This window comes from Camelus dromedarius, chromosome 31, assembly GCF_036321535.1.
Source record: "Camelus dromedarius isolate mCamDro1 chromosome 31, mCamDro1.pat, whole genome shotgun sequence".
NCBI lineage: Eukaryota > Metazoa > Chordata > Mammalia > Artiodactyla > Camelidae > Camelus > Camelus dromedarius.
This window is the reverse complement of record NC_087466.1, coordinates 10,692,315-10,706,062: the sequence shown is the minus strand read 5'-3', so window position 1 is coordinate 10,706,062 and position 13,748 is coordinate 10,692,315. Positions and strand designations below refer to the sequence as shown.

At 54.4% G+C, this 13,748-nt stretch overlaps 1 protein-coding gene across 1 annotated transcript in view; it reads left to right on the top strand.

The window, feature by feature from the left end:
* The window catches only part of RASAL1 (RAS protein activator like 1), a 29,222-nt gene that overhangs the window by 13,994 nt on the left and 1,480 nt on the right, over positions 1 to 13,748 (top strand). Inside the window, exons 6-19 of the mRNA XM_010998687.3 lie at positions 361 to 442; positions 592 to 723; positions 2,313 to 2,401; positions 2,883 to 3,000; positions 3,148 to 3,301; positions 3,670 to 3,734; positions 3,946 to 4,058; positions 5,952 to 6,144; positions 8,952 to 9,089; positions 9,602 to 9,746; positions 10,978 to 11,150; positions 12,260 to 12,397; positions 12,482 to 12,617; positions 13,395 to 13,515. Coding sequence (XP_010996989.3) covers positions 361 to 442; positions 592 to 723; positions 2,313 to 2,401; positions 2,883 to 3,000; positions 3,148 to 3,301; positions 3,670 to 3,734; positions 3,946 to 4,058; positions 5,952 to 6,144; positions 8,952 to 9,089; positions 9,602 to 9,746; positions 10,978 to 11,150; positions 12,260 to 12,397; positions 12,482 to 12,617; positions 13,395 to 13,515 — 1,797 coding nt within the window. The remainder of the gene's footprint in view (positions 1 to 360; positions 443 to 591; positions 724 to 2,312; positions 2,402 to 2,882; positions 3,001 to 3,147; positions 3,302 to 3,669; positions 3,735 to 3,945; positions 4,059 to 5,951; positions 6,145 to 8,951; positions 9,090 to 9,601; positions 9,747 to 10,977; positions 11,151 to 12,259; positions 12,398 to 12,481; positions 12,618 to 13,394; positions 13,516 to 13,748) is intronic.

Below are 13,748 nucleotides of genomic sequence, written 5' to 3'. Positions count from 1 at the left end.
GTCCCCCATCCAGGGGCTCCAGGGAAACTGAGGCTCCCTTCCCCCTCCCCACTGCACCTTCACCTGCTGGGCTTTGCGATGTCGAAATTAACCTTTCTGTGGCTCAGTTTCCTTACTTAGAAAATAGGGGCATAGTAGTGCGTCCTCATAGGGTAGCATTAGTCTACAGGAAGATTTGGAAGGGTTTGGACGGGCCTGGTGAGGGATGCTCCATGCTGGGTTCCTACAATGGGGCAGTTTGTTGCCTTGGAAACTAGCAGCATTTGAATGCTCTACCCTGAGCCCCTTTTCCAAGATCCAGCTTCGGTCTTGGTCCTCAAGTATCCTGTGTCCCCCACTCCTTACCTCATCTGTCCCCAGGGACCTGGCCCCTCGAGACATCACCGGCACCTCTGACCCATTTGCACGTGTGTTTTGGGGCAGCCAGAGCTTGGAGACTTCGGTAAGTGGTGGAGTGGAGCTGGGAGAGTGGGGGCATCAGGTGACCTGGGGAAAACCATTTAACCTCTCTGAATCTCAGTTTTCCCAACTGTAACGTGGGGACAACAATGGTCCCATTAGCTCTCTCTTTCTCACTCCCTCCTCCCTCAGACCATCAAGAAGACTCGCTTCCCACACTGGGATGAGGTGCTGGAGCTGCAGGAGACACCAGGCTCCCCATCCCCGCTGCGGGTGGAACTCTGGGACTGGGACATGGTTGGCAAGAATGACTTCTTGGGCATGGTGAGCACCCCGTCTCAACACCGTCCATGGCTCCCCACTGCCACCAAGGGGGAAGGGGAAGATGGGCTGGGCATCCTGGGGCTCAGAAGAGTAGATGTGAAGGCTGCCTCATCATGTGCCCCGGCCAGACCTGGGTGATGAAGTCCCATTGTCGCATTTATGCAGGAACCTGCCCAAGGTCACAGGGTGGGTCCAGATTCTTATTCTGAGTTGCCAGTATGCAGGATGACTGTGTGCTGGCCCTGGGCTGAGTGCTTCTCCAGCATCCCCTCATTTGTGTAACCCTGATGGCCACCCTAAGAGGCTGGGACTGGTGTTGTCCCCATTTTATAGATGGGGAAATTGAGGTTCAGAGAGGTTAAGTGGCTTTCTTAAGGTCATATGCCTAAGAAATGGCAGAGTTAGGATTTGAGTTTCTGGTTCCAGAATCTGAGTCTAATGCCTACTCCTGGAAGCACTGGGCTCAAGGTCTTTCTCTTGGAACCTCAATCTCTCCATCTATAAAATGGATGTGATTTTTCTTGCCTCTTAGTAGTAGTGGATGTATACTCAGGGCTGACAGTTTTTAAAAGGAGGCAAGATTAAAGCAAATAAGAGGGAGGCTCAGCTTTTCCTGGTGGGAATGCAAAATGGTGCAGCTGCTTTGGAAAACAGTCTGGCAGTTCCTCAAACGATTAAAGATTCCACCCCTAGGTGTATACCAAAGAGAAATGGAAACACATATCCACACAAAAACTTTTACGTGGATGTTCACAGCAGCATCATTCGTAATAACCAAAAGTAGAAACAACCCAAATGTCTATCAGCAGAGGAATGAATAACCGAAATGTAGTGTAGCCACACGATGGAATATTATTCAGCCATAAAAAGGAATGAGGTGCTGACACATTACTACATGGATGAATTTTGAAAACACAATGCTAAGTGAAACAGAAGCCAGTTCGGAAAAACCCCACATAGTATATGATTCATTTATATGAGATGTCTAATACAAGTGAATTTATAGAGGCAGAAAGTAGATTAGTGGTTGCCAGGGAATAGCGGTTGGGGAATGATCACTAATAAGTTTTCAAGGGGCAGGAGCAGACCGATAGAAAATGATCTGAAATTAGTGGTGATGGCTGCACAACTCTGATTATACTAAAAACTGTTGAATTACATACTTTAAATTGGTGAATTGTATGGGATGTGAATCATATCTCTTGAAAGTTGTTACTTTTAAAGAGAGGGAGGTGGGGCTCGGGGGCCTTCTGGATTACCTTTAAGCCTTTCAATAGATGCACATTGTGTCTCTAAATAGAGATGAAAATACACGCGGTCCAGACATGCTGTCTCTAGCAGCTCTGTGACCTTGGGCAAGTCAGTCCACCTCTCTGAGCCTCAGTGTCCTCAACTGTAAATTAAGTGTGCCCTGGAAGCCCTCAGTGTCCTGGCAGGAGCTAAGAATTTGGGACTGGCGGAGGGAGCGTGGCTGCTGTTGTGTTGATAGGGTGCGGTGGGGGAGGAGATGACGCCCCTGGTGGGTTATGCCTCCCCTCCTTTGGTGCGCGGGTAGAGCCCTGCTGAGGATCTGTATGCCCCCCCCCCAGGTGGAGTTTCCCCCGCAGGTCTTGGAGCAGAACCCCCCCAATGGCTGGTTCCACCTTCTGCCCTTTCCCAGAGCAGACGAGGACGCTGGGTAAATGCGGGTGTGGAGGGAGAAGGCCAGGCTGGAACCCTGCTGGTACCATCTTCAGCTTGTGGGCCAGGCCTCATGGGTGCCACATGTCACTTCATTCATTCATTTAACACAAGCCTGTTGAATGTTTCACAATGTGCATTTACATGTGTCTAAATGAGGTCACCTTATTCCCATCCACCTGCGAACATGTCAGTTCACACCTGATGTATGTGTAGAACTTCGAGTCCTTCCACCCCTGTCCACAGCTGTTCACACTGTCCATACCTGTATGCATTTGTTTACACTGACTGCATCCTTCTAAACTGGCCACATCTGTTTACACTGCCTGCGCCTGTCCGTTCTTGTTGATACCTGTCCACACCTGTCTTGCTTTGCAAATATCCATGCTTCTTACCCGTGTTCACACCTGCTGAGCTTGGCTGTCCGCACCTGCCCGTACGTACTGATATTCCTTTACCTGTGATCTGGCCCCGGCCAGGGGGAACCTGGGTGCTCTGCGGCTGAAGGTGCGCCTGACCGAGGACCGCGTCCTCCCCAGCCAGTACTACCAGCCACTCCGGGAGTTGCTCATGGAGTCTGTGCTGGGGCCGGCAGAGGTGGGTGCGGCGGGCCAGCGGTTCCACTGGGGGCGTGTGGGGATCTGGCCCCTGGCCTTCCCCCGCTTTAGGGATCCCTCCCTGGGGTCTTCTGCTTTGGGGTCCCAGGGCCCCAGGCCACCTCTCCTGCCTCCTATCCCTGCTCAGGAGGATGCTGCTAGCCCCCTGGCTGTCCTGGAGGAGCTGACCTCAGGGGACTGCCGCCAGGAGCTTGCCACCAAGCTGGTGAAGCTCTTTCTTGGCCGGGGCCTGGCTGGGCCCTTTCTGGACTATCTCACCCGGCGCGAGGTGGCACGTACCAGTGAGTTGCCTATCTGACCCCAGGCATCACTCCCCAAGGATGGGTCTGGAGGAGCTCTGGGAGAGAAATGGGAGGCCTCAGGCAGAGGGCCAGGGCTGCTGTGTCTGGGTGGGTGGAGGTGGGCGGGGCAGGGTTGCTGTGGACCCCCAGCCAGCTGGGAGCGTGGTCTTGGGTTTGGGCCCTGGTTTTGCTCCTCATGAACTGTGTGACCTTGGGCAGCTCCCTTACCCACTCTGGGCCTTGGTACTGGGAACAGAGTTGATGTTGCAGATCTCCTAGCTTCCTGACGCCACCACCACCTTGGGTGGGTGGTGTGAGGTGGATCCAGCCCCCCAAATCGTAGCCAACTCTTCCCTCTGTCTTCCCAGCCGACCCCAACACCCTCTTCCGTTCTAACTCCCTGGCATCCAAGTCAATGGAACAGTTTATGAAGGTGAGTAGGTGGAGGCATGTCGGGTCTGCTGGCAGCTTCCTCAAGGGAGATCTTTTCCCGGTGCTTATTCGGACCCTGGAGCTGGCTAGCTGGGCTCGGGAGCTGGTGGCTGGTGGCCGGCCTCTCCCTGAGCTGCACCCCGACCCCAGCCCTTGGGCGCGCCCCCGGCCTTGCCCTCAGCCCCACCCCGTGTGGTGCCCCCTGTCCCCAGCTCGTGGGCATGCCCTACCTGCACGAGGTCCTGAAGCCGGAGATTAGCCGCGTCTTCGAGGAGAGGAAGTACATGGAGCTGGACCCTTGCAGGATGGACCTGGGCCGCACCAGGTGAGCAAAGCCTGAGGGATAAATCCTCCCATAGCCCCTTGTCCGCCTGGAGCCTTGTCAGGCACCCTCTCCCTCCAGCACGACTGCTCAGGAGCCCCGAATCCCACCTCTAAGCCTCACCTGCGAGCACCCAGCCCCTTAGGCTGCATGGTGCAGTGGTTACAAGCAGGACTCTGAGACATGAGCTCCCTGGGTTCAAATCCCAGCTCTGCCAGGCTGGTGGGCAAGTCACTTTAACCCCCATGAATCCATCTACCTGATGGATCGTCATGAAGATTAACTGAGTTACACACACAAAGCCCAGGTTTAAGTAATACCCCTAATGTACTAGTTATTTCTGTTACTGTTGTCGTGGTGGCTGAGGCCCTTGGGGGAAGGCCTTGTGTGTGTCTGCGAGCAGAGGTGGCATCCTGGAGGCTTGGTGACACTGGGATAGAGAGGGACGGCAGAGGAGGGCAGGCAGGGGGTCATTCCATGCCTCCATGGCTTCCTCCTTGCTTTCGAGGACTCTCCCTCTCCAGCCAGGGCGGGCCAGCTTGTTCCCACCAGGCCATCAGAGGTGGTTGCTGGGCAGTCCAGCGGGGACCATGGTGGAGCCAGGAGAGGCTCCTTCCTTTACTTTGGGCCCTGTCCACCTTCCTACCACCCAGGAGGCAGGCATCAGGACCCTCTTTTTTTTACAGATGAGGAAACTGAGCTTCAGAGAAGGGAGATCACCTGCTTAAGATTACACAGTTGGGAAGTTACAAACTGGGGATTTGAACCCAGGCCCTGAGCAGAAGGGCAGAGCCCCTCTGTGAAACCTTAAGGCCACATCTTTTCCCAGGATACCTGGTGAGGATGGCGGGACTTCGTGGGCTCCTGCAGGGAGCAGGGATGTCCAGGGACCTGAGCAGGGCAGGGTTGCAGCAGACTGGACTTGGCAGTCCTGAGTTCTAATTTCTGCTCTATTGCAAGGGAACCTTTCTGAGCCTCAGTTTCCTTATCTGTTAAATGGGAACAATCAGGCTACTTAATCTAACATTGGGTTGCCATTAGGATTAAATAATACAGTGCCAGAGATAATTAGTTCAGGACTTAAGTTTGTTGGGTTTAGGGCACTGTAGGGCCAAGGACCCCCAGCCTGATGTCTATGGACTTCGCAGTTTGAGGGTTGGCAAGACAGATCCTAAACCTATATGGAGACAGGAAGGAAGGGAACAAGATCACTGCAGGTAGAAAAGTGCTATTCCATCATCCACTCAATGAAACAATTGTTAAGCACCAACTATGTGCCAGGCACTTGGCTGAAGGGAACAGATGGACATACATCCCTCTTCCTGGGGGAGACAGACAATAAACTAAAGAAGAAGGTTATTGCAGGCAGTCAGTGGAATGGAGGCAAATAAAATGAGGGAGGGTCGTGGGAAGTGCCAGGAGCAGGGGAGGGGCATGTGATATTCCATAGCGTGATCACAGGGGCAGCCTCACAGGGAAGGGGACATGGAAGCAAAGACTTGAAGGAGTTGAGGGAGGGAGTCGTGCACAGATATGCTGGAAGAGTGTTCTGGGCAGAGGGGAATGGCAAGTGCAAAGGCCCTGAGGCAGAAGTGTGTGTCTGGCAGGTCTGTGCTGAAAATGCACTGAACCAGGGTCCATGATGATGAGCGATGGAAGCGGGGCAGCCTCTTGGAGGAGATGGCTCCCAGCAGGGAGACGTGAACAGCACGTACAAAGGCTCCAAGATGGGACGGAGCTCTGTGTGTTTAAGCAGCTGCAGTGGGATGGTAGGAGGGAGGTTGTGGAGATCGGGTGGGAAGGTGGGTCCTCTCTGAGCTCAGTGCGGGCCGGCGGAGGGTTTTGAGCAGTCAGATTCCCGGCTCTGAGGTTGAGATGCTCCGCTTGCTCCCCCAGGAGAATCTCCTTCAAGGGTGCGTCCTCAGAGGAGCACGTGCGGGAGGCCAGCCTGGAGCTGCTGACCGGCTACCTGGGGCCCATCGTGGATGCCATTGTGGGCTCCGTGGGGCGCTGCCCGGCCGCCATGCGCCTCGTCTTCAAGCAGCTGCACCAGCGTGTGGAGGAGCGCTTCCCCCAGGCGGAGCACGAGGTGGGCCAGATGCTCCCACTGCACAGATTGGGAGACTGAGGCTGGGGAGGGTCAGTAGCTTGTCCAGGGTCACAGGGAGAGGCAGGCAGAGGTGGGACAGAACCTGGGCTGCCCACACTGAAGTCCTGTGGGTCTTGGCAGCAGTGGGGACAGTGTTCCTGGCAGGATCTGGGACCCAGGGGAGGTGATGATGATGATGATGATAATAGCAGCTAACACTATTTATAGGGTTCAGACCTCGTTTTACGTATTTATTACCTAATCTAGTCTTCACAGCCACCCTATGAAGTGGGTACCAGTATTATTTCATTTTACAGAGAAGGAAACCCAGAGAGATTAAATTACATAGCTAGGAGCAGGTGGTGACGGGCTAGCTGCCCACCCAGGCAGGCTCCTGAATCTGCTCAGAACCACCAAATAATAGAGTCTGGTACAAAGTTAAGTGCTTCTTAAATTCCAGCTGTTTGAGAGAAAGAGAGAGAAAGATGGCTGGCACACAGAATTCAGTAGCAGACACCTAAAATAAGGTCTAAAAATAAATCCCCACGTGTGTTAGTGCTTCTCCTATACTGTACAAAAGTTGAACACTCAGTTGCTGCAGGTGAGGTAAAGGAACAAAGCAGTGAAGGTGTGGGGCAGTAGGGAGTGGTAGGGACTGTGGCAAAGTGGAGCTCCCATAGCTTGTCAATAATCGGTTATTACCATGTAGGAATGGGGACCCAATGTTGCCAGATAGTTCAGAGTTTGGTTTTTTTTAATCCAACAGTCTAGATTTTATGTGAGGTCATTCATTTAAAAATTTTTGGCAGTAATTCACCTAACAATAACAACAACAAAACAGTACTCTGAGCCCATCACGCTTGAGGCTGGACTGGCCGGTGGGTGACCAGTTTGAGGTCCCCTGGTTTAACGTTCAGTGTGCCTTCTGAGGTGGCTGTCATTGTCCTTGTTTACAAATGACATCAAGTGAGGCTAGCTCTTACATCGCGCTGACATAACAGAAGTGCAGGCTTGGGGCTCACCTTGCAGAAAGATCTATAAGTTACTAAATCTTGGAGATGTAATGGCCCAACCCCTAGAGCGTGGGTTAAGTGGTCTTGATTTATGCCACTTCCTGCTTACAGGTGGGGAAACTGAGGCTCAGAGAGGTGAAGCAGTTTGGCCAAGAGTTGCAGACTCAAAGTTAGGCCCCCAGACTCCCAGCGGGGATCTCTGCCTTCTCCCTCACCCCCCACTGAGGAGTGAGCTTCTGGCTGCAAACTGGGACGAGGCTGATTTACGCTCCACTCTGCCCGGCTCTTGCCTGGGTTGCTGCGGAGGTGCTAAGTGGGACACAGCCCAGGCAGGGAGGAGGGGAGGGAAGCCAGAGGCCAGCTCCCTGAACAGCCTGGCCCTTGTGGGAAGAGCCAAGATCAGTGACACTCGAGCGTCCCCAGTTCTCAGCCCCCACAGTGCACAGAGGCCACAGGCAGGGTGGACTTTCTCAGGCCCACGAGGGCGGATGGGGTCAGGGGAACCCAAGGGAGCCCCTTTCCCTGCCTCTCCACCACCTGTTCCTCTTTCTCATGAAAGGAGGGAGTTAATGAGCTGATGCCAGAGGCTAAAATTACCCTGAAACGTGGCGGGCGAGGGGGTGGCAGCTTTGGGGGCAGTTCAGGGTTCCAGATGAGCGGGACCTTTGCCCCCACCTCCCGGCCGCTCCAGGTACCCTGCTCCCGGCAGGGCTCAATGTCAACGCCGAGGTTTCCCAGGAAGTTGGCCCGCACCCAGAGAGGGTTATGTCTTATGTGTGAATACCACCCCTAAATAAACACTGCGGCACATTCTCGGGCTAAATATAGCTCGGTGGGTGAGAGAGGTAGGTGAGGAGTGGTTTGGGGGGAGCCCGATGCACCCAGGATAGAGGCACCCGCTCTCCCTGAGTCCCCTCTGCTGGAGCTGGGGGAACCAGCCTTACCTGCAGGCAGGCCAGGCCCGGGACTCACACGGAGGGGCGCCACCCTTTACAGTTTGTAGAGGTCAGACTCTGGGCCAGGGGGGTGTGCAAGGGAGCCAGCTGAACTGAGTTCACCAGCAAGCCTCAGTTTCTTCATCTGGAAAATGAGGGTAATAGTATCTATCCCATGGCATTGTTTGAGGATTAAATGTGATCGTTAAGGCTTAGTTTCCTGACACTCAGCAAGGCCCCCTGGTAACTAGTGTTGAGTGAGGAGCAGGGAGTTCAGATTCTGCTTGGGTTCGAATCCCAGCTCTGCCACTTACAGCTGTGCAGCCTTAGGAAAGTGACTTTCCCTCTTTGGGACTCAGTTGCTTCCTCTGTAAAATGGACATATGGTTCCTCCTAGGGTGAGTATTAAATAAGCAAATGTACAGAGAAGTATTTGGCCTATTGCCATTCATTATCAGAAATCATAGATCTGGGTTTGAATCCTGTCTCCTCCTCACTCATCAGCTGTGTGACCTTGGGCAAGTCACTTGACATCTCTGAGCTTCTGCTTCCTCAACTGTAAAATGGGAATAACGAGAATGCCTCCTTCATAAGGCTGTGCCCGTAGCACAGTGCTTGGCACAAAGCAGACTCTGAGGCTAAATCTGACCATACAGGATTGGTGCAATTACTCCATTTTCCAGGTGGGGAAGCTGAGGCCCAGAGGGGAAAAGCCCCCTTAGCAGCTCAGGATGGCCTTCTGACCCATCTCCCATTCTACTTCCCCTTGTACCACTAACCTCTAGTCCTTCCTGCCTCCATTTCCCCAGCTGGGAAGTGGGTTTGGGGGGCCCCTCTCACCTGCTGCTTCTCTCGGCAGGATGTGAAGTACCTAGCCATAAGCGGCTTTCTCTTCCTGCGATTCTTTGCTCCTGCCATCCTCACCCCGAAGCTGTTTGACCTCCGGGACCACCACGCAGATCCCCAGACCGGCCGCTCACTGCTGCTGCTTGCCAAGGTGCCGGCAGTGGGGCCCCTCTCCTGGGTACTCTTAGCCAGGGAAAAGCAGGGTGGTGATGGAGCTGGGAGGCCAGCCCCGTGGAGGACCCAGATGAGACTCGGAGACTACCTTTCCATCCCGAGTGCGACAGCATTTATTTCGCTAATTTCCTCTTTGGTACAAAACCCCTACCCTTCCAGTGAGGGAGTGGGAAGCAGGCTAGTAGTCATTTATACCTTAGTATGAATTAGACAATCCTTTGCTACATTTTGAGGTTCTGATGGGCTCGAGTATGCATGGGAGGATCAAGCAGTCCTGGGTGAGTTCAAGAAGGAACAGAGAAAGGGCGCTGGGGGTCCATTCCTGTCCACTGGGAGGGAAAGCTATTGTCTAAAGCAGACACTGCTATGAGTTTTCTCCTTTCGTTGAGCACTGATTTGGGGACCAGGACTCTGGGGCTGTTCTGGGTCCACAGGGGGCCTTCCCCGGGAACACTGCAGTGAGCTTGGTCCCACCATCCCTTGCTTCAGGCTGTGCAGAGCATCGGAAACCTGGGCCAGCAACTGGGCCAGGGCAAGGAGCTGTGGATGGCCCCCCTGCACCCCTTCCTGCTGCAGAGTACTTCACGTGTGAGAGACTTTCTAGACCAGCTGGTGGACGTGGATGGGAAGGAGGGTGAGTTCCTGTGGCCCTGCCATAGCTGGCTTGTCACTCCATTGGACCTTTGGGACCTGCTCTTCTACCACCCCTCCCTCCCTCCTAGCACTGAGACTGTGGACCTGTGGGTCAGCTAGTCAGTCAACCAACATTTCCTGCCACACACTGTGCTAGGTTTCAGAGATGAGAAGAGCTCAGGCCCTCCAGGCCATTCCAGCCAATGTGGAGATGTGGGCAGGGACTGCGGCATGGCGTTCACGTGATCAACAAGTGTCTATTAAATGCCTACTGTGTAATAGACACTGTTCCAGGTGCTGGGGGAACAGCCGTGAACAAGAGAGAAGAAACTCCTGCTCTCATGAAAGTTTTATTCTAGTAGACAAGATCTAGGAGACAAGATGAATTAGTAAATCATCTGGTGTGTGAGGGAGTGATAAATGCTATGGAGAAAAAAACAAAGGAGGGAAGGGAAATGTTGGACTGGGGGTGGCAAGTCAAACTTTCAGAGAGGGTGGCCAGGAATAGCCTCACTAGGGTGATATTAAAGTAAAGACCTAAAAGAGGACAGGGAGCAAGCCATGAGGACCTTGGGGAAGTGTTCCAGGCTGGGAACAGCATGTGCAAAGGCCCTGAGGTGGAGACGGAAAGTGACAGTGAGGGGACCAGTGAAGGAGAATGAATGACGGGGAATGAAGGAGAGGTGAGGAGGGCAAGTTGTATGGGGCTGTGGGAGGGATTCTGGCTTTCGCTTGGAGTGAAATGGAGCCACGTGACGGTTTTAGGCAGAGGAGTTGGGGGCAGTAAGTCTATCGCAGTGCTGGCCCCAGGTCATGAGATAGTTGAATCCAAGTCACATAGGAGCAGCCTGTCACAGTGTGGAGCCCTGGTTTTGGCATGGTGGGGTCCCTGCCACGCTGGGGAGGGGCGTGTGTCTGGACCCTCCAAGGGTGGCTAGATCCAGGGCACTCCCTGGACTGACTCCAAAAGACATGGCTCACCTGCAGGCTGCCTGCACCACTGCCTGCAGATCCCTCGAGTTGGAAGGCGACCCTCAAGGCCAACTTTGGGCCCCCAACTCCCTGCCATCCCCTACGCAATAACACTATTCCTTATGGAGGGCGTGGAGTCCAAGGTCACCTCGTTCCTCTACCTCACTCTAGGGGAGCAGAGAATCACGCTCATCCCTGAGGCCCTCAGCAGGTTGGGCCCGGGTGGGAAGGGTTCACAGCCTGCTATCCCCATTTCCCAGAGGCTGGGGGCCCAGCCAGGGCCCTGGTCCCACCCTCGGTGACTGTTCGAGAAGGCTACCTGCTGAAGCGCAAGGAGGAGCCCACCGGCCTGGCCTCACGCTTTGCCTTCAAGAAGCGGTACTTCTGGCTCAGCGGGGAGATGCTCTCCTACTCCAAGAGTCCTGAGTGCCAGGTGGGGCTCCTGGCCACAGCGGCGGGGTTTCCAATGGGTGGCCTCCCTCACTGAGCTACGTTTTGTACCCAGGGGGATACTGACATCCAGGAGGGGACTAGGACTTGCCCAAGGCCCCGTAGCAACTTAGCAAGTCCAAACTCTCAGGCCAGGCTCTGCTCACACCTTTAGGTCAGCGTGGGCACAGGACACATACCATCAAAGGTCCTTCAGGACGCGCCCTCCCAGATGTGGACACGCACAGGCATGGACAATGCTTAACCACCTTCAGATGTTCCCACCTGGGCCTCTGCCCACATTCTATACAGACTCATATAAAATTGGATCTGCTTACCCAGGGGTACATGCTGTATCAGCGCACACACCCTGGCATTCATTCATTCATTCCTTCATTCATCAGGCATTAACTGAGCACCTACTATGTACCATGCAGTGTTCTAGGCACTGGAGGATACAGCAATAAACAAAACATAAAATCCCTGCTCTCACGGGGCTGCCATTCAAGTCCAGCACAAACTGAGACACACACTGGAATCTACCCATTTCTGCATCTGCACAGCCAAGAAAAATAATAGCTAACACTAGAGAGGGGGCTCACACTCTGACTCTTTCCAATTTATCAGCAGAGTGTAGATTCTAGACTTTAACTCCCTGGGTTCCAAGTCTGGCTTCAACAGCTGAGTGACGTCGGAGGGTCCTTGACCCTCTTGTGCCTCAGTTTCCTCATCTGTAAATTAGGAAGTATTAATAGACCTGGCCTGAGAAATTTGCTGTGATGATGAAATAGATTGATAAGTGTATAAAATGACATCCCAAGTGACATATCCGTGATGGTGGTGGTGGTGATGATGATGATGATGATGGTGATGGAAACTGATTCCCAGGGAAGCTGTCACTTAGAGAGCGCGGGGTGGGGGGGGGTGTGTGTGTGAGGACTGCGGGATTCATGGAACTGCCAAGTGTACATGCACGTAGCACAGACGCACAGGGTTGAATGCCCCCACGCGGGGAACACCACCTGATGCACTCACCTATAGGAAAGCTGCCCAGCCCCCCCCCAACCGGTCCCAGTCCCCAGCCCGCCCTGCAGCGACAGTCCTCTCTGACAGATGCGCACCTCCATCCCGGTGTCGCACATCCGCGCGGTGGAGTGCGTGGACGAGGGCGCCTTCCAGCTGCCGTACGTGATGCAGATGGTGACGCAGGACGGCGCGGGGGCGCCGCACACCACCTATCTCCAGTGCAAGGTGAGGGGCTGCCAGGATGGAGGAGGACAGGAGGGAGGGCCTTTGGTTTCGCCCCACCTCTGACCACCCTCCAACTCCCTGCAGAATGTGAACGAGCTCAACCAATGGCTGTCGGCCCTGCGCAAAGCCAGCGCCCGCAACCCGGACAAGCTGGCCACCTGCCACCCGGGCGCCTTCCGCAGCGCCCGCTGGACCTGCTGCCTCCAGGCCGAGCGCTCAGGTGAGGGGGTGGGGCGGACTCAGGCTCCGCCCTCCACGCTTATCAATCAAGAGGGCGTCCCACCTCCACCTGGGCTGGCGGTGCAACCTTGGGCAAGTTATTTAACCTCTCTCTGCCTTAGTCTCAAGTGTGAAGTGGAGTTGATAAAGTTGCTTCCTTGTATGGTTGCTGTGAGGATTAAATGAGTTGATATATGCAAAGCGATGAGAACACTGCCTGGCACACAGGGCTCACTAGGTGTGAGGTGTTATCTTTTAAGCACCCACTAAATGCCTGGCGTCTAGTGGTGCAGGGACACCAGGCTTGCTCTCAAGGAGGACAAGTGAATAACCAGACAATCATAATACAGTGTTACAAGTGCCAAGATGAGGCTTTTGAGACTCCAGAAACTGTCTTAGACCCAACTCCAGGAGGGCCTAGCCTAGGACAGCAAGGAGGGCTTCCTGGAGGAGGTGCTGCTTAAATGTGCCCTGAGAAGAGTGAGGGCTAAGTAGAGAAGTTGGAGAAAGGGCCGGAGGAAGGGAGAGTGTTTGAGGCAGAGCAAAAGTAGGCTGAAGGATTGAAGAAGTCTGTGTGGCTGGAGCCTAGAAAGTGGGACGGCCTCAGGGAGAAGTGAGGTTACTGCTCCGTGCGAGGTGGAGGCAGTGGGGCTTGAAGGAAGTGGTAGGTTTGAAAAGTAATTTTAGAGGCAGAAGGGGCAGGGCTTGGTAACGGCCTGGCCATGAGGGCTTCTGGAAGGGGAATGGGAAGTTACTGATGACGCTGGGCCCCCCTCAGCTGCCGGTTGCAGCCGCACACACTCGGCTGTCACCCTGGGGGACTGGAGTGACCCGCTGGATCCCGATGCTGAGACTCAGATGGTATATCGGCAGCTGCTCCTCGGGCGGGACCAGCTCAGGTGGGTACCCACTCCCAGCCTACTTCACTATAACCAGCTGGGGCAGCCGCCCAATGTGACCTCCCCATGATCATGTGATCATTCTTTCCACGTGCATCTAATGAACTTCCCGGGGGTCCAGGCACCAGGGGAGGGCTGGGAAGCATCCTTGGGTGGGCCCTGATGTGGAACTGGATCTTGGGGTCTTTTGATACCTGGGACTCCAGAGACACAGGCATGGACCTTGAATGTGT